The following is a 19,936-nucleotide window of genomic DNA, read 5'->3' as shown; positions in this document are numbered from 1 at the left end:
AATTTTTCTGTGTATACTTGCGTAGAAAGAGGAAACATACTATTCAAATTTTCTACATAGTATTTTTTACTTCAAGTACTTACAGTTAGTAACTATATTTATTTTCTCTAGATCTGAAAGAGTAAAAATAGCTGAAAAATATAGTGTATATTCACTATTTCAACGCTATAAGTACACTACATAGTATGGTTATGACGGTGAAATAGTCAACAGTTACTGTTTCAGACAGAGAGTAAATAATCCGTGGTAAGTAATTAATTTATCCTTCGCATTTTTGTTTTATGATAAATTCAAAAAATAGGTTAATAATTACTTTATTTTTCATAAATAGTAAATCACAATTATTGCAATAACTATATTTCGAGGTAAAAAATAATATGAAACATCCTAGCCACCTATTTGGTATTGAAATGCAGCTTCTATTGAGAAATTTGGAATAAAACATGCTCCCAAAAAGTATTCTCATTTCAATTTTTTACTCGTTTTACCTTTTTAAGTTTCTTGCACGCATTAATTATATGTAATATATATTAAATTGATAACGATTCATGATAAATATAAATATTAATTATAACAATCAGTCAAGATCAAGTAAATTTTTCTATTATAATAGTAGACTTTTATATTTACGAAAAATGCGGAGTAAAATAAATAGTCTCACATCAATAATTGATGTTACTCTTATCTTAAGAATTATTTTAGGCTTATTTTATTTCCATTCATATTATTTAGACAGTATATTACTGATTAAAACGCTTAGGCGATAAAAAATTTAAATCAGCAAAACTTTGATAATTAGCTAACTTTAGATAAAAATGAATTTATCAACTTAAAAATCTGAAAAACGGTTGACTCTGCAGGCCATCCCTGGAGATTCTCACTATTTATGAGCTCAAAACGATCGAGAAATTATCTATTCTATAGTTTTGAGCTTGAAAACACAACTTTCACACTTTTGTCGAGCTCGAAAATCTAGTGGTTAATGGATACATACTTTTTTGAAAAATTTTGAATTGCAATAACCTCTGATCGAATCAATCTTTATTGATAGAGTTTTTAGCACTCGACCTATTCCTTTAAGCACAAAAAATTTTTAAGTAATATTCAATAAACACTTTGATTAAATTTTTTAAGATAAAATATCTCACTAACTAATTGCTTGATTTTAACAAAGATGGCGGTAATCAACCTAGTTTTTTAGGCACATCGTTATTTCATTATATCAATATCGATCCAATTTTTTGTCAAACCATATTTTCGCTGGAAAAGCTCAAAAACTTCGTAACAAGTAGAATTTGGAGCAGTTTGTATTTTAAATTAGCGGAAAGTTGCAGAGATGGCTTGTAGGGTCAATCGTTTTACTAATTTTTAACTTCCCGCCATGAAAATCAATGATTTTCAAAAAAAACGGGAAGTTATTGGTTTTACCCCAGTTTTCGAAAATCGAGTTTTTATCGGATCTCCACGTTTTGAGGTCCTAAGAAGCTTCCCTGATTATTTTTACGATGGTGTCTGTATGTCTGTACACGCGCGCGCCCGTGTGTGTGTGTGTGTGTGTGTGTGTGTGTGTGTGTGTGTGTGTGTGTAAACCTATTATAATTTTTAAAAGACTTGACTGATTTGAACGGAATTGGCAGTAATCGAAAAAGTTTCTTTGTCCCTAGATATTTTATACTATTTAAGGTAATTCGGGCCGGTAGATTTTGAGTAATCTCGAAAATAAAATTTTCAAAAAATAGTTTTTTTAAATAAATTTTAATCTGCTACATCAATCGATTCTAAAAACTAATCAGCTCTTGAACTTTAAAAACTGCATCGATCGCCGCCAACGCGATCGAAATCGGTCAATTCGTTCGTGAGATACCGTGAACAAAAAATTTGGGAAAAAGTGTTTTTTTCGCATAACTCCGACATTTCTTCCTAGGTTGTTTTTGATTCTAAAGATAATTTTTAGAGCTTTAGAAACCACGTCGATCGCCGCCAAGAACGTCAAAATCGGTGGAATGGTTCAAGAGATATTTAATTTTAAAAAATTAAAAAAAAGTGTTTTTTCAACATAACTTTAAAATTTTACGTCAGATTGTTTGGTAAGTGACAAATAATCTTTTTTGTGCTTAAAAGGCTATGTAGAATGCCGTGAATCTCATTAAAATCAGTTGATTTATTCGTGAGAAATCGTTGTAGAAAAAATTATAAAAATGGTTTTTTTGTAATAAATTTTAATGTGTTCCACCAATCGGATTCCAAAACTTATCAGCTCTTAAACTTCAAAAAATCTGCGTCGATCGCCGTCAACGCGATCAAAATCGGTTCATTCGTTCGTGAGTTATCGTTGACAAAAAAAATCGAAAAAAAGTGATTTTTTCGAATTACACCGGAATTTTCCATCTGAACAATTTATGTTTAAACGTATATCATAGAATTTAAAAAACTGCGTCGAATGCTGCCAACCACGTAAAAACCGAATTATTCATTCAAAAGTAATTGCAGTTTGAAAATTTAAATGATAGTGTTTTATTAAACTTCTATCAGACTTTTGAGCTTGAAGAGCTCAAAAGCTTAGAGCAACTTACTATTTGAGCTCGGAGAGCTCAAAATAACACATAAGTAATATTTTTGAGCTTGAAGAGCTCAAAAACGTTATAAGTGTAACTTGGAGCGCTTAGATAGGGAATTAACGGGAAGTTGCAGGGATGGCCTTTAAAGTCCACCGTTTTTCTAATTTTTATTTATTGAAAAAGTGCATTTAAAATCTAAAATTTTGCAAAAGAAAACGATCCTGATGACTCAGCTTCTTATTCCTTATTGAAAAAAATGCAAAGCCATTTTTCCAAAAAATTTGTAAATTTTTTTAATTGGGTAAAAAATTGTTTTAATTTCCTAAAGAACTTTTTAAGATTTTTGAGAATACAAATTTTTAATATTGAAAGTATAATTAAAAATAAATATTTATTTTTCTAATATCTCCGATACACTTCGGCTATTTCTGTAGTTTTAACCGCACCGCTTCTCACATGTGTAGTATACAATTTTGCTGTTAGCGCCTGCGCAGAAGTGTGAGAGTTTTTCATCATGGATGAAAATTATCGTGCGAGGGAACGTATGCTCTGAAGGATTAAATATTTGATTTTCAACAGAGCTAAAAGTATTCGTTTAATTTTCTACAATACTTAATTTCTGCCAATATTTTAAGATTGTTATCTACAACATTATAATTTTTATTAGGAATTCAGTCATTATTATCGGACTTTTCTGTTTGTGACGTTATGATAATAGAAAAAGTTTTATTTGTAAGACTCACGATCCAAATTAACAGTATATATATTTTCAGACAGACTTACGAAGTTGCAAATATGGCCAAGGTAGATAACTTGATCCTCAACAAGAAAAAATCACACTCTTCGAAATCAAAATACTCGGGGTGAACTTTCATGCTGCTGTCGAACATGGAGATTTATCAGCGGTCGAGACGATTTTAAAAACAGGTATAGATATTGAAACCCCCAATCAAAATGGCTCAACAGCTCTGATGACTGCTGTTGAACGAAGATACAAACCTATCATCAAACTACTTCTTGAATATGGTGCAGACATAGCGGCTAGTTGTATTGGATCTCTATGTAATAATAAATCAGGATTAAGAAGAACAATATTGCACTACGCAGTTGAAATAATTCCCGATGACAGCATTATTCATATGCTGCTTTCAGTGAAACCAAATTTCGAACCCGCATCAACTGAAGTATTCAACAAAGTCGTTGATTACGCTCGTCGACGAAGAAACACAAAATTTTTAAATACTTATTTCGTTATACCGATGTTCGAATGCTCCACAGTTCAATTCAAAAATTAATTTCGGTTAGGGAAACATCGGCTATCAACATTCTAGATCGATCTTTCTATTCTGCACTTCTCTGGGCGATCAAGAAGAAGAGAATTCAAGTCGTGAAGTGGCTATTGGAAAATGGCGCCTCTTTGTATCGAGTTTCTTTGTATCATCATACAGATAATCGGCAATATTTATCATGTACAATTTTACATATGGCTGCTTTATGGTATTGTGGAAATCAGGATGAAGAGATAGTGCGGATTCTTATTCATCATAGTGAAGATATTAATGCAACCATTTTATGTAACTCAACTGCATTGCACATTGCTGTACGTCATGGTAAATTAAAATTAGTAAAACTACTAGTAAGGTTAGGCGCTGATGTGAATAGAGCCAATTGGGACCAACAGCTATGCAATGTGTGTTCACCACTACGTCTGGCTCTTTATCATCCAAACTTAAGGATTTTTAAATATCTTTTGAGTACAAAAAAATTAGTCCTGAAAATCTAACATTGGTTGCTTCGTTACTTACAGACCATGGTATACAAGGAGATTTTGAACATAAGTCGAAAGCTTTGTTACAATCGTGCTTAACTGATTATAGATCCCCGGAAAACGAAAGTCTAAGATTACATCTTGCGATTATGTTGAAGGACCAAAAAGTAATTGATTCTTTTTAACCGTTATTATGACATAAATCTCTGGAAATGGAACGGAATGTATCCTATTCATCGAGCAGCAAAATCTAGTAATATTGATTTTATAATTCGCTTAATAGATCTTGATGTTGACCTTAATATGAAAGATGAAAAATTAGGATTCACGGCACTTTATTATGCAGCTAAAAATTTAGACACATTAATAGTATCGTTCCTTCTGAATAACGGAGCTGATATTCATGTACTTAATAATTATGTTCGTTGTGAATTGCTTGAATTTTTGAATCAATTTCCTGAAAGTAACATTATTCAACTACTTGTGGATACAACCCCAGTTATATTTTATCATTCTTACACTCTTCATTTTGATAGATTCTTTGGCAACATTATAAAGCAACATATTATTAAATCAAAAATTGCAAACTTATTGTTGGATCCACATTTCTCACACTGGCAAGAATTCTACTCTCAAAGCACAATAGATAAGTTTTCTAGTGAATGTATTGCGGAAATTGAGCTCCTTAAGCAGGAAAAGATCTGCAACACTAGTTTCCTTTCTTATCATCATTTTTTAACCGATGATGTCTGTCGATTGACATACTACACCAGAAATTCTGTCCTAAAAAAAAACTTTAAACGATTTCAACTGAGTATTAAATTCCCAATTTACGGACAAATGATAATCAATTATTTTCACCGTGCCCGGCATCGTTTGAAGTTGATACTAAATTTTGAAACTGTACTAGCTGATATACTTTGTCATTTTCCTACGAATTTTGTATGTAGCATATCTGATTATTTAAGCGAAGAAGAATTGAGCATGTTTTAAGGTTATTGAGTTCTTGCAATTATATAAATCAACAAATTTTTAGTTCTTCAAATTTTTTCTAACGTTTATAAGCTACTTTAGAAGACTTTATCAAATTATGTTTCCTGCAAATTATTTATATTTATTATTTTTCTTTATCATCAATGATTGTAATTATTGAAATTATTGTATTTTTATTATGTGAAATGGTGATGAATAAATTTTAAGTTATAATTAAATAAAATTTTAATAATTAAATCCTTCAATTGATCCTTTTACACTCTTGTCAACTTTTTGGTGATGCTCGCTTTTGTATTAAGCAATTTCGTAAGCTAACAACTTTTTATGGTATGAACCAATTTAAAAAATTTTTTCTTAGTTTTCAGACTAATATAAATAAAAAAAGTTGACTACAAACCGGTGCGAGTTTTTTTTAAAGGTAAGTATAAAATTTGATTTTTTATATACTATGAAGAATTTTTGAGAACAAATGAGACCTACCATACTGAGAATGTAAGAACTGAGATCTAGTTAAAGGTGTAGAGAACGTAGTTTTTTTTGATAATGTTTTTTTTTTTTTTTATAATAATTATGTTTATTTTATAATTACAAAGACTTCCTATTATTTTTCAACTTGACCCATTAGAAAAAAAAATATTACATATAATTTATAAAAATATATTTGTTGGACTCGATTAGAACACCATACTGGATCATCTAAAATGAAAAAATAAAATGAAAATCATTAGTTTAGTAATAAATTTGATCCTTAATAGGAGGATTTTTAATTAAAAACGTAGTTTTTGACATTTTTCTCAATTTTCGGATAAGAAATCATTAGCTTATTGTTAAAAAAAAAAAAAAAAGTTGGTTTATAAAATTAAGAACCGTCGATTAAGAACTAATTTTTAAAACTGTTATAAACAGTAAAAATTTTGCTCCGGTACTTTAACTAAAATATAGTCAGATATATACCTAGACGGAGAGAAAGAAAGAGAGCAAAAGAAAAAAATATAGTATACGATATTCAATTCAACTTTAACTGTATAGTGTCTCTTGAAGTAGGTAGAGAGTACAGTAACTGTATTCGTACATACTCACAACTATAATCTAGATATTTACATGTGGTAAGTAATTTTTGTTATATATTTTTATTTTATAAACAAAGAGAAAAATAGGTAAAATCAAAATTACAAATTTATTTTTATTTATACTATCTCATATAGATATTTATAATCTAAAGAAAATCAACAGTAATTATTTTTTAAAACAACTTTTATTTTAAATACACTGATAAAAATTATTTTAATGAACATTATTAAAAAAATATTTTTACTAATTGAGGAATAATTTTTACTATTTCATTAAACAAATTTTAATATAAAGAGGTATCTTTATATCAAATGAATCTCAGTTTAAAAAAAAAATTTCTCAAAAACAGTGAAAAAATTTCTACGTACACAGGTTGTAATGTTCAGTAACGTTTATCCTACAATGTAATTTGACACGGAGTAAGCTAAGAATATGACCGTGCAGCTAGACTCATTCGTACATGGATAGGTGTAGCTTTTGCTACGGCGTTGAACATTGAATCAAGTTGAATTTCAAAATTTTAAACGATTAAATAAAACGATTATTTTATCATGTGCAATAATGATATTGATTCATTTTATAATTGAACTAGATACATAAGCGGAAATTTAATTAGGGCAAGATTTGAAAATTTAAAATATTGATACTGCGGGCCATTCCTGCAATTTCTCGTTATCACCAAGCTGAAAACGATAAAAATTCAATTACTAAAAATATAAAGCTCATTTGACTTGACTATCTTGAAGTTGTAGTGATAGAACTTTTTGATAACATTGAATTGCGATTGCTCTTGAACGAATTAACTGACTAGGATACGATTTGCGTCATTCAACGCAATTTTTGAGAGTAAAAATTATTTCTCATGAGTTTAATAAGGAAGATCAAAATATTCTTGACACATGTAAATTTTTATTTAATTCCGAAGCTTCTCTGTGGTCAAAAAGATTTTTGAGTTTGTCTAAGATATTAATTGTTTGGAAAAACTTTCTTGAGTCAAGAAAATGCTATTTTCTATTCTAAAGTTGATTTTTTCTGTTTAAGAAGCTTATAGTATTATTCCCCTTTTCACTTTTATTGTTATATAGATATTTACTTATTTGAGAGGGATGGGGGCTTCACGTCTGTACCCTACTAAACAAAAAAATATTTTCTCAAAATTTTTTATAAAACTAAAATTTATTTAATATTTTTTCATCATTATTATCATCATCATCATCGCGATCATCATTATCGTTATCATCATCATCATCATCATTATCACCATCGTCATCATCATCGAAGAGTAATTGTTGACAAAGAAATTAACGCAAGATTAACTATACTATTTTACTATATAAATATTGACGTTGCTTGTATTAGAAATTTACTAACTTTATTTTATACTTTTTACATATCATAAAATCATTTTTTAGGTACGAAATGATAAATATCAAAGTCTGAATGCTTAATTATTATACTTTAACATTTTAGACATTTACATAGCGAATATTACTGTTTGAAATAGTATTTTCTTCCATGTAAAGAGTAAATTGTAACGTTTAAATGGTAAATATTATAAAGTGAATAGTAAAATCACGATTTTACTGTTTGAAATGGTAATTTTTAGCAGTTGATCATTACTTATTATAAATCGACTGTTATTTATTACAGTTTACTTTTTTCCGTGTGGGTGAGTCAATGCCAGCTTTACATACATGAACTTTTTTCGCTGCCACATTATAATAATAGAATATAGTTATCGTAATTAACATAAACAATATTTACCCAAACTAACACTAGATTTTTCGCAGACAGACTAGTGGAGTTATAATCATGGACACTGTTAAAAACTTGATGGAAACTGTGAAAAATTCAGTCTCTTCAACGTCGATTGATTTGATGTCGGAATTCCATGCTGCTGTAGAAGACGGAGATGAATTAAAAATCGAAGCTATTTTAAAAATGGGTATAGACATTGAAACTACAAATAAAAGTGGCTTAACAGCTCTGATGACTGCTGTCAAACTAGTAAATAAACCTATCATCAAGCTTCTATTGGAATATGGCGCAGATATAGGAGCTAGCTGTACTGGATCTAAGTGTTTTGATATGTCTGAGTTAAAAAAAAAACAACAATATTGCATTTTACAGTTGAACATGTTGTTGATGATAGTATCATCAATATGCTCCTCACAGTAAAACAAAATTTAGAACCCTCACCAAGTGACGCATTCGTTGAATCATTCTTAAAAATCGCTGAATATGCTATTCAACGAGAAAACTCAAGACTATTAAAGTACTTATTTGGTGATAATGAGGTACCTGCACTTAGCAAGTCACTTGAAAAATTAATTTTACTTGAGAAGACACCAGCTATCGACATTCAGACTCAAGATAACTACTCTGCGCTTCTCCTGGCAATCAAGAAAAAGAGGATTCAAATTGTGAAGTCACTGTTGGAAAATGGCGTTTCTTTACACCGAGTTCCTTTATATCGTCATACTGATGGACGTCTTTATAAGTCGTGTACGATGTTACATATGACTGCTTTGTAGTATAATGAAAGTCGAGAAGAAGAAATGGTGCGTCTGCTGATTGATTATGGCGAAGATATTAACGCAACCACCGAATGTAGCTTAACTGCATTGCTTATTACTATTCAAAATAATAAATTTGAATTAGTAAAAATATTAGTGAGTTTGGCTGCTGATATAAATAAAAAAGTTTATGACGGCCACAAATTCATAACATTAATACCACTGCATCAAGCTCTTCAACATCCTGATGGAAGAATATTCAAATATTTGTTGGATACGAAAAGAGTTGAAAAGAAAGACCTCCAATCTGCAGCTGTGCCAGCTATACATTGTTCGGACTCTGAAAACAAAGCAGAAATCTTATTACAACCTTTTTCGAGTGATGATTACAAATATCCCGAAAGCGATAGCATGGTATTAAATCTAGCGATAATAGCGAAAAACCAGACAGTAATTGATTCTTTTATCAGCCGTAATGATTCCAATGTTTCTCTTATGAAATGGCGTGGACAGTACCCCATTCATCGCGCGGTGAAGTCGAATAATATTGATTGTATAATCCGTTTGCTATCTCTTGGAGCTAAAATTGATATAAAAGATCAATTAGGAAGAACAGCACTTTATTATGCTGCTAAAAAACTAAACACATCAATCACATTTTTTCTTCTTCGTCAAGGAGCCAATATCTTAGCACTTAATAATAGAAGATGTCATCGATGGCTTGAGTTGAACATTATTTGGCATAAGAGTAAATTTATTGAACAGCTTTTAGATAAAATCCCAGAGATATTTCATTTTTATACTCCTCGTCCTGATGAATATTTTGCCACTCTAGTGATGAAATATATTATCAAATCAACAACTTCTAATATACGCTTCGATCAATATTACTTATGTTGGCGAGAGTTCAGTTCTCAAAACACAACTGAAAAGTTTTCTAGTGACTGCATTACGGAAATTGATTTCCTTAAGCAGGAAAAGATCTGCAGAATTAGTTATCTTACCGATCACCATTTTTTAACCAATTATGTACGTCGACTAGTAAATTATGTCAGAAATATCAACCTTACTTCAAACTTCAATCCGAACCAAGTGAGAAATAAATTCCCAATTTATGGACGGATTATAACCCGTGCAAAAAAAATTATAATTTATAATGAATTTAATTTTGACTTTGATAAGTAAATTCATTATTTGACACAAATATGAATTTATTTTTGAGTCAATTCGACTTTGTAATTACTTATGAGATAGTTTGCAGAAAAATCATTTTTTAAAATCATTTTCTATATGTGTATATAATTTAAGTTAAGTATCAATGTTCTTCAAATTGATTGTGAATTAACACTTGTGAATTTCAAAATAAATAAAATTTCAATTGAGTCAATCTTTTTGGGGAAATAATGAGTAGTTAAAATAATTTTTGAAAAACAATTATTTTGAAATTCGAATAAACTTAATACAAAATCATATCACTATTTTTATAAATTATTAACAATTTATAATCGATTTATATCAAATATGCTCTTGGATGGTTAATTTATTTTAAGCTTAATATTGAATAGTATTGAATTTATTGAATACTTACATGCTTACTCCTGTATTTACTCCAAAAAATAAAGTAAGTATACAAATTTATTTAAGTTGAAATTCTTTTTTTATTATACGAAAATTAATTTTAGAATTTAACATTAATTATAAATTTAATAACAATTCAACATAAAATTATTTTAGCTTAAGATAATTTTAACATGTGTCAGGTATTGCTATGCATTATAATTATGTCATACAAAATTGATATAATTGTAATCTGTATAATTATATTTTTTAATATTAATTCCAGTGTATTTTAATCTATTTCTGTCAAATTAATCGGTCTCATAACAAAAAAAGTATTATTCTCACCATTATCATTATCAATAGAAAAACAAACAGTTATCAAATTGTTTATGTTAATAGCTAGTTGAAGCTGATCAGATTTTACACAGAGATCAACCATATCAATTAAAGCATTAGGAATAATAGACTTTATCGACAGGCACTTAGTAATAATTGCAAAAAAATTACTAGTTATGCAATTAACATCACATGGAATATTTTGACAGGAACAAACTTTGAGAAATTCGCTAATAACACCAATATAATTTCGATTGTTATGGTTGTACACAACAATCGATGAATTTGTTTTTCTTTTACGTTTGTACAGTTCAGAATCGTAAACTAAATTATTTTTAAACAATCGTGCAAATTTATAAATGTTATTAAAAGCTGGCAGGTTGATGTCACTGTTTTCAAAAATAATTTGGAGTGAATCGGTAAGATTGTAAGGCGTTATTTTACCTAATATAGAACACTGATCTGAGAGATACACAAGCTTTCGTTTTCTTAAATGAAATAATTCTAACTTTTTACAAAATTCTTTAACATTATTATTTTCTTGCCTTGCTTCTGACTTTAATTCTATAAAATTAGTAAAAAGTGACAGCGATGAACAAATTTGGAGTTGTGCATACCGAGTACCTTGCACCAAACGTCCAAATGACCCATTTAAATTTTCATATGCAAAGCAAGAAGTTCCAGGTAAAGGACCAAATTTTCTAACAGCATCCGGAAGATGATATAAACAGTGCAAATTGCAAGTCATGTGAGTTAAACCATATAAGTCATTAAATTGCGAAATATACATTTTGATTGAAGTAAGTGCAACCGATATCATTTTTTGGCTGATAGATGTGGAGCTTAAGTAGCTGATAGCAGTCACCAGGAGTTTGTGGTGCTCTAAATATTCATCTGACATTATTGAACTCAAATAGGAATCGAATAATATAGCAGCCATTGTTTCCACTCTGATGCTTTCCAGTATTTGTAATCATAAACTGATCGCGTTAATCGAGATACAAATGCAGGAGGGAAATAGATCGAATCTTTTTCATCGACCCAGTTCAAATGTTCGTGGAGAGAAAAGACATTTCCACTGTAACAGCTGTCAAAAAGTAAACTAAATACTTTTCTAACTACACCCTAAATACACACAGTGCATGGAATCAACGACAGTCGTCTTAAAAACATCATGAACGATTATAGTTAAAACTGAAGGACCTTTGATTCCATTTACGGCTTTTTTAGTTCTAACTGCTTTTTTACTGTCAGCAATAAATTGTTTGGTTGTTCTAACGACCAATTTTTTAAATGGGTAAATACGTCTTTTATTGAAATACTTACTCTGAATTTTACAATGACAACAACCAAATACTGACATATGTCCTTTCATATTTAAAAAAGCAGCTTTTGCTGGTAAATCACAAGTCCCACAAATAATCATACCTCGAACTTTTACTCGAGAATTTAAGTCAGTTACTTTACACCAAATACCTTGAAAAATTTTTTTCAAATCGTTCCAGAAACTTTTTAAAAATAAATTTGGTTGTGGCTTTACTCCAAACCAAATTCCTGCCAACAGTAAATTTTCTTTTTTGGTTCGATCTTTAAATGGAAGTTCATTTATTGTTAAATAAAATGGCCATAAGCTAAATTTTGAAGACTTAAAGAGAGATATACCGTCTGTGTTCCAGGTAAATGAGATATTCGAAGGGATCGATAAAAATTCATTATTTTTAAAAAGCGACTGGTAAACACTCCCGTCCCAGATATCTTCTAAATTTTTTTCATTAATTTTTGCCTGTTAAATCGGCCTTGTAAAGAATTGTAGAAACCAGGTCGCTTAAAAAGATTCAATAACTGTGTCACTAAAGGAATTCTAATAAAATAACTTGCTTCCTCTTTTTTATTACAGTTTGGACATAGACTATTTTGATCATTTAGTTTAGAAAAGCATGCAGAGCAGAAAAAATGACGAGTAATTGGGGCCTGAATATTTTTGAAAAATTGTCGAAAATAATGGACTGATTTTATGCAAAAATTAGGCTGTGCACAATGTAACCTTAAGAGCCATAGTAAATCAGCTAATGCAGCTTTTGTTATTTTATGACGAATCATATATGCCAAAATGCATAAGACGCTCTCGCCTAAAGTTAAGGGAGAATTTGGATAAAGAGGAGAATTCAGATTCTCATTATAAAAACTAGAATCATTGGTTGAAACATCAGATTCATCGCTATCAGAACCACTAGCATTCGATTGGCTTTCATTCCATTCCTCGAAATTATTTTTATCTGAACTAACGGATTCAGTATCTTCGTTATTATCCGGACCAATAGATTCCGTTTCTTCATTATTATCCGGACTAATAGATTCAGTTTCTTCAGTGTAATCGGAACAATCCATGAAGTTATCATCTTGTTCATCATTGTCGTAATCATCACAACAACCATTGATAGTTTCGCAGCAATCACTGTCATCATCTGTACTCTTAAGATAGTCGAATCCAGGACAGACACTACTTGTATCACTACCGTCTGAAATATGTGATTTTTTATAAATAAAAGAGCATTTACAAATTCGAAAATAAATAAAATTCAATTGATTAATAATTCAATAATTCAAGCATTGAAAAAAAATATTTTCAAATTAAGTGATTTCCTGCTTCAAAACGTATTAATTTTTTATTCAATATTTCAAATCGTATTTTAAAAATCTTTGAGAAATTTTAAAGGATCTTAAAGAATTTTAAAAGATTGTAACGAATCATATTTTTAAAAGTTTTGAGAAATTTTAAAGAATTTTGAAGAATTTTAAAAGATTTTGAAAAATTTTAAAAGATAACTGTGAAAAATTTTGGTGTAAAGTTGGACCCGACGACTTTTACACCACCGTGTAAGTGTAAGTGTGAAATTTCGGTGTAAAATTTCCTTCGTTGGGAGATTTCTGATGGTGAAAAAGTTTTTTCGTGACTGTACAGGAGACTGTACTTCTGCGGATCAGAAGACGGTCCATAGGTCTCGTATATATGAGTGAAGTACTTCTGTCCATCAGAACATTTTACACCGAAATTTCACACTTAAATATTAATTAATCTTATTATAAGCCTACGAGAAATCTCACAGATAATCTATCATCGTTTTCGAATCAGAAACTCGCGATAAATTTATTTATTAGTGTCAAATAAAATCATCACCTGTTTCTCGAGAAACATTGGATCCCCTGTTGGAACAATCTTCGACTTCGTCATCAGACTTGAATAATATTTTGCGAATTCGATACTGCGTCGATCTTGAAAGTTTTTCATAGGGTTTACCACCGAACATTTTTCTAAATAATTGATAATTATTTTATTTTATTATGTTTAGTTCCTGAAAAATATTTTTACATTCATTAAAATACTCACGTAGAGTCGTAAATTACATTGATAATAATTAACGAAGCAACAGCAAGCGTCTAAGATTATATTAAGTTGAACAGTTTCAAATCTTCCTTTTGTAAAATAATTTATATTTTTTCCTCCAATAAATCGCTTAATTGAAATTTAGCTTGTTTATTTTATGCTAATGTCATTTGTTTACATAAATTAGTCATATGTTTATAACTTTTAACCTGCAAACTTCAAATAGCGAGATGTCACGAAAAATGTCAGATAAAATATTTTCTCTTGTATTTTGGGATGATTTAAACTCCCACTCTGTAATTAAAACGAGCTCTATTGAACGAGCGATCAGAACTGGAAAACTTACGGCCAAAAAAAATAATAAAAATGAAGCGGTAAAAATTTTACTCCAAGACGGTAAATCTATTTTATTATTTTATCTACTTTATCTTTTTTTTCTTATTAAAATATCAAAAATTGTTTTTTTAGATGATAAAGAATACTTGGAAATGGTCGATGTTGATCAAAATGGAAAGATTTTGCTAAATAAAAGAAAGAAAGATGTTAAGAAAGGAGGTAAGAAAGGAGAAAAAATCAAGACATCTAGAGCTGTTGGCCGAAAGGTAAATGATGAAGATATTATGCAGACCAAGTCTATTTTTGATGAAGATTCAGATGAACCATCATCACCATCTTCGAAATTAAGGAGAGTAACTAGGAAAATCATTTCGAGTGATGACAGTGAACTTGAAGAAGAAAGAACCAAAAATTATTCCAAGAAAGTATCTTCGTCAACCATCAAGCCAAGAGCTAGCAACCGTATGCTTATTTCAATTAATTCTGAGGATGAAGACAATGAACCTGAGACAAAGAAGAAAGTGATAAGCTTCAAAAGACACGACCAAACTAATTTGAAGCAAAATAGTATATTTATTTAGAAATTTTTACTATCCAGAATAAAATAAAAAATTAATTATAATTTTTTTCAGATGATGAAGAATCTCGAGAACTAATTAATGTCAATAAATATGAAAGAGCTGTAAGCAAAGTAAGACCAAGAAACGAAGAAACAAACAAAGGAACCAAAGCAGGCAGCGTCGAAAATTCACCAATGCGTAACAAAAGGAATCCCCGATCGACATCCCCTGTTGGATTTTATTATGGGAAAATGTCTTCTTCAATGCTCAAACAAAGAACTAGCGATCTTGTATTTACATCAAGCGATGAAGAAAGTGAACCTGTTGTAAAGAAAAATCTTATCCAAGATGGTAAGTGTAATTTTTTTTATTTTAATCGTGTAAAACAAAATAATAAATTCATAGTGTGATTTTTATCTTATTTTCAGATCGTGGAACTCGTTCAAAGACAGCAGATATCAATGATGTTACAATCAAAGTCAAATCAAAAGCTGGAAATTCAATCCTTACCTGTGATGATTTTGAAGAGGATAGTGACTCTGTTTTTAATCCAGTGAGAAGAATGAAAAAATCTCTGGTGGATAATGGTATATTAATTTTTGAATTTTTATTAAATAATTGGCTAAAAAATACTTATTATATTTTTTTTCATCCCAAATAATAGTTCAAAAAGGTCTTGTTCAGTATTCAGACTCCTCAGATGATGCAGAAGGTAATTATGAGACCAATAATTCGGGTAACAGTGAAGTGATCAATAAAGAGGATTCAGAAGGTGACAGTGACATTAACAGACGACGTTATCATAAAGTGGACAACAAGGAGGAGTCAGAAAGTGATAGTGACGCCAACAGTCGCAATAACGACCAAGTGGCCAACAAACAGACTTGTATGTAATTTTTTTAATATTAATTAATTGCTTTCTATGATCTATAACTTTAAGAGCTGTTTATGATTTTTTTTATGTTTATAGCTAATACCTTTTCCAAAATAAACGATAATACTGAAGAGATTATCATTCTTGACGGACAAAAGGAATTAAACACAAAATTGACCAAGAAAAATTACCTCGAAGAAGATGATAGAGGTAAAAAGCAGAAAAATCGACAGGAAAGCTTCTCGGCTCATTCTTCCGGTCCTTTGAAAGGTCAAGAGAGCTCAAGCTTAAAGGCTGTAACTGACTTTAAATCTAAAAATCAATCAAAGAGCAAGGGTTTGTGATTCTTATCTAACAATAATTGATTTAACCTAAGAATAATTATAAATTCATAAATAGCTCCAAGAGTCTTTAATGCCTATTATACCGTAGCTTTTCATCTAATTTAGATAATTAATATTATTTATTTTTTTCTAATTATTTAAGTAATTAATTGTGATTTATTCTTACAGACTCCCCTGGAACATCAAAAATTGATGAAGTTGACAATGATCAATTCTCTGCAGAGGGTAAAATTAAATTTTTTTTATCTCTATTCTATTATCTATTATAATTTATAAATCACAGAATTAATAATTGGTTTTTGTTTACGACTTACAGATTTAAAACTATTCAAGCAATTTTTAGAACTTCGGAAAGCCAGTGTTCAATCACCGATGCAAGTTGCTTCAAGTACAAATAAACAAGAAAAAGTGACTGATAACAAGGATGAGGTAATAACAAATATATAAAATTTTGCAGCCGTCTGTCTAATTTTTAATTTATTAATAAACTTATACTAAAAACTGTTTTGTGGAGTAGAGGGAGTTAATCAAGGGATCAGAGATTATGGTCGATCGGTATAAATTGAGATTATTAACAAAAAACTATCAGAAAAAAGCAGGGCAAATGGCACGCGAATTATTGAGATTGATCATCGGAGAGGAAAACCTAGCTGAGATGGTTCCCCAAAAAGAGAAAGAAGGCAGAAAGTTGATTCCCCAAAAGATATCAAACGCCATTTTGAGTAATTACATTACTGATTTTTGAAAATTATTACACACATTATTAATCAGTGTTTAATTAATTGTCAAAAATTTCTATTAATAGTTACTAATTTTATTTCAACTTAATTAATATTAATATCGAATAATTAATTTTATCGTAGATATAATTTTCCTTCTCTGATGGTTTCAGGCTACGTTAATGCACATGTTATCGGTGGTCATCAACTTGAAATCGATGAATTTCAGAGCATTATGAGATCGTTGTGTTGCTCCGTTCGTAATAAATACAAGAAAAAACTCACCGTTAAAAAGGCATAATTTAATGCACATTAATACATAAAAACATGTTCACATTACTTTAAGTTTAGAATAATTTTTTACAAAATTAGATTAAATTTATTTTCAATCTAGAATTATTAAATTCTAGAATAAATTTTTGTATTCTCACAACTGATGATAAATAAACTGAAGCTTTTACATGAGCGAAGAATTATAATACAGATTTTGTGTGTCGTAGTTAATACATATTAACTAATACTTGATTACAGGTTGAGATTACTTTAAGTTTAAAATGATTTTCTCCGAATTTAGATTAAATTTATTTTTAATTTTGAATTATTATTATACTCTAAAATGAATTTTTTTGATATAAAAGCTGATACTAAATAAACTGTAACTTTAAATAAATAGATGTACTTACTTTATTTACAGGAGTGAATCTAAGAGTAAATACGTAAGTACTCATTTAACTTAATCATCAAATTATTGTTATTAAATATTTAATTAAAAATACATCAATTATTTACAAGAAAAATGAATATTAATTTATTCTCAACTCTGTTATAATTTATAAACTGATGCGATTTTGTATAAATTGCATTTAAATTTCAGCTAAAAACGGTGATTTTAAGTTTTTTATCCATATAATTATAATGCATAGCAATACCTGACACATGTTAAAAATTATCTTAAGCTAAAATAATTTTATGTTGAATTGTTATTAAATTTATAATTAATGTTAAATTCTAAAATTAATTTTCGTATAATAAAAAAAGAATTTCAACTTAAATAAATTTGTATACTTACTTTATTTTTTGGAGTAAATACAGGAGTAAGCATGTAAGTATTCAATAAATTCAATACTATTCAATATTAAGCTTAAAAATAAATTAACCATCCAAGAGCATATTTGATATAAATCGATTATAAATTGTTAATAATTTATAAAAATAGTGATATGATTTTTGTATTAAGTTTATTCGAATTTCAAAATAATTGTTTTCAAAAATTATTTTAACTACTCATTATTTCCCCAAAAGATTGACTCAATTGAAATTTTTATTTATTTTTGAAATTCACAGCAGTGTTAATTCACAATCAATTTGAAGAACATTGATACTTAACTTAAATTATATACACATATAGAAATTTATTTTAAAAAATGATTTTTCTGCAAACTATCTCATAAGTAATTACAAAGTCGAATTGACTCAAAAATAAATTCATATTTGTGTCAAATAATGAATTTACTTATCAAAGTCAAAATTAAATTCATTATAAATTATAATTTTTTTTGCACGGGTGTAGACGTCGAAAGTGGATTAAATAATAAAAGAAGTCTCCCACCATCCTCCGAAGCTAAGACCTTCTCTTCTTCTGACATTGGTAGACCACTACAAACTCAAACGTCTCCAGGCATCAGTTCATGTAACAAAAACATGACTTTGAGTGCAGGCCTTATCATCTACAGTATTTTAATATTTAACACATGCTTAAATACAGGTATAATTTTGTTTCGTGTATGTTTAGCTTTAGCGGGAGATGAAAAGTTTTTCTTACTAATAGTCAACGAAAAAAGATCATAAATGTCAAGCAAGTACTAGATGCAAGCCCGGAAGAAGTTGAAAATAAGGATCCTTGATTTAGTACTATTATTTTTCATTTTAATTTTAGTATTAATGGGCTTATATCACTATTAATATTAATCATCATTATTTAGTATTTTACAAGAAGGAAATAGGAAAAAATGGAAGTAAAATTCTACGTAACCAGAGAGCAGTGGGATTTGCATAAAAATCAAAAACTAACATTTTACATCGATGGGAATTGCTCTTAGTTGTGGTATTAGTTTAAAAGGAGGAAACACTACTTAATAGGCAACTGCGGTGGTTAGTCAAAATAAAAAGCCCGGAAGGTGAGAGTATTCAATATAATGCAAAAAGTTAGATTCAACAATTATTGAAGCGATAAAAGGTAAACGTTAAATAATTATTTGGATAGCAATTAATCAATATTGTGGCTTATATCAAAACATGTTTTGATAGTAAATTGTCAAAGCTCGATTTAAAAGTAAAGTTTCAACAGAAGGTAAATTTGGGTGCAGCTATAAACACAAAATTAGCTAAACCCCATTGAGAACGCATGAAAATCGTCTCGTCATACTGTGGAGTTAGACAATAATCAAAGCATTTTACTACGGCCACCATCAATTAAAACTTAGTTACTATAATTATATTGGAATTATTTAATGTTACAGGAAAAACCAAAGGAAAAGCCGAATAAAGATACTAATAATAAAATTGATGAAAGGCCTTTTTTTAATTACTTTCAACGAAGTTTTTATGAATATTTTTTTGTCTACTATAAAAATAATAATTTATGAAATTAATAAAAATATTTATACTAAGTACCACAAAAAGAAAAAAATAGTTAATTGGTTTATGGTAGTATCAAACATTTTTTTACGAATAAACTCAAAATTTATAATCATACAATATTGCAAAAATATTATTCCTAAAAAATAACAGTAATTTATGCTTACCTATAATCTATATTAATCCTTAATTGAAAGGCTTTTTATTTTTGATAAGTTCAAGCAGCGTTCTATTCTCTACAAATATTTTTACTTATGTGTTTCCTGTGTATACTTCTCA

General features: G+C 29.1%; 2 protein-coding genes across 2 annotated transcripts; both read left to right on the top strand.

Moving 5' to 3' along the window:
- The first annotated feature begins 8,948 nt into the window (after positions 1 to 8,948).
- On the top strand, positions 8,949 to 10,645 carry LOC123275024 (putative ankyrin repeat protein RF_0381). Its single transcript, XM_044742898.1, has 2 exons — positions 8,949 to 9,654; positions 10,641 to 10,645. Exons 1-2 carry the CDS (start codon positions 8,949 to 8,951, stop codon positions 10,643 to 10,645), a joined length of 711 nt encoding a protein of 236 aa, XP_044598833.1.
- A 3,772-nt stretch (positions 10,646 to 14,417) lies between these two features.
- Positions 14,418 to 17,358, top strand: LOC123275023 (suppressor protein SRP40-like). The gene is made up of 10 exons (XM_044742897.1): positions 14,418 to 14,583; positions 14,656 to 15,090; positions 15,156 to 15,434; positions 15,512 to 15,670; positions 15,748 to 15,969; positions 16,054 to 16,293; positions 16,470 to 16,526; positions 16,618 to 16,730; positions 16,819 to 17,023; positions 17,194 to 17,358. The coding sequence occupies exons 1-10, from the start codon at positions 14,418 to 14,420 to the stop codon at positions 17,319 to 17,321; spliced, it is 2,004 nt and encodes a 667-aa protein (XP_044598832.1). The 3' UTR covers positions 17,322 to 17,358.
- The last annotated feature ends 2,578 nt before the right edge of the window (positions 17,359 to 19,936 follow it).

The sequence above is a fragment of the Cotesia glomerata genome, linkage group LG1, assembly GCF_020080835.1.
Source record: "Cotesia glomerata isolate CgM1 linkage group LG1, MPM_Cglom_v2.3, whole genome shotgun sequence".
Classification (NCBI taxonomy): Eukaryota; Metazoa; Arthropoda; class Insecta; order Hymenoptera; family Braconidae; genus Cotesia; species Cotesia glomerata.
The sequence above is the reverse complement of the archived record's forward strand: the minus strand, read 5'-3'. Positions and strand labels throughout refer to the sequence as shown.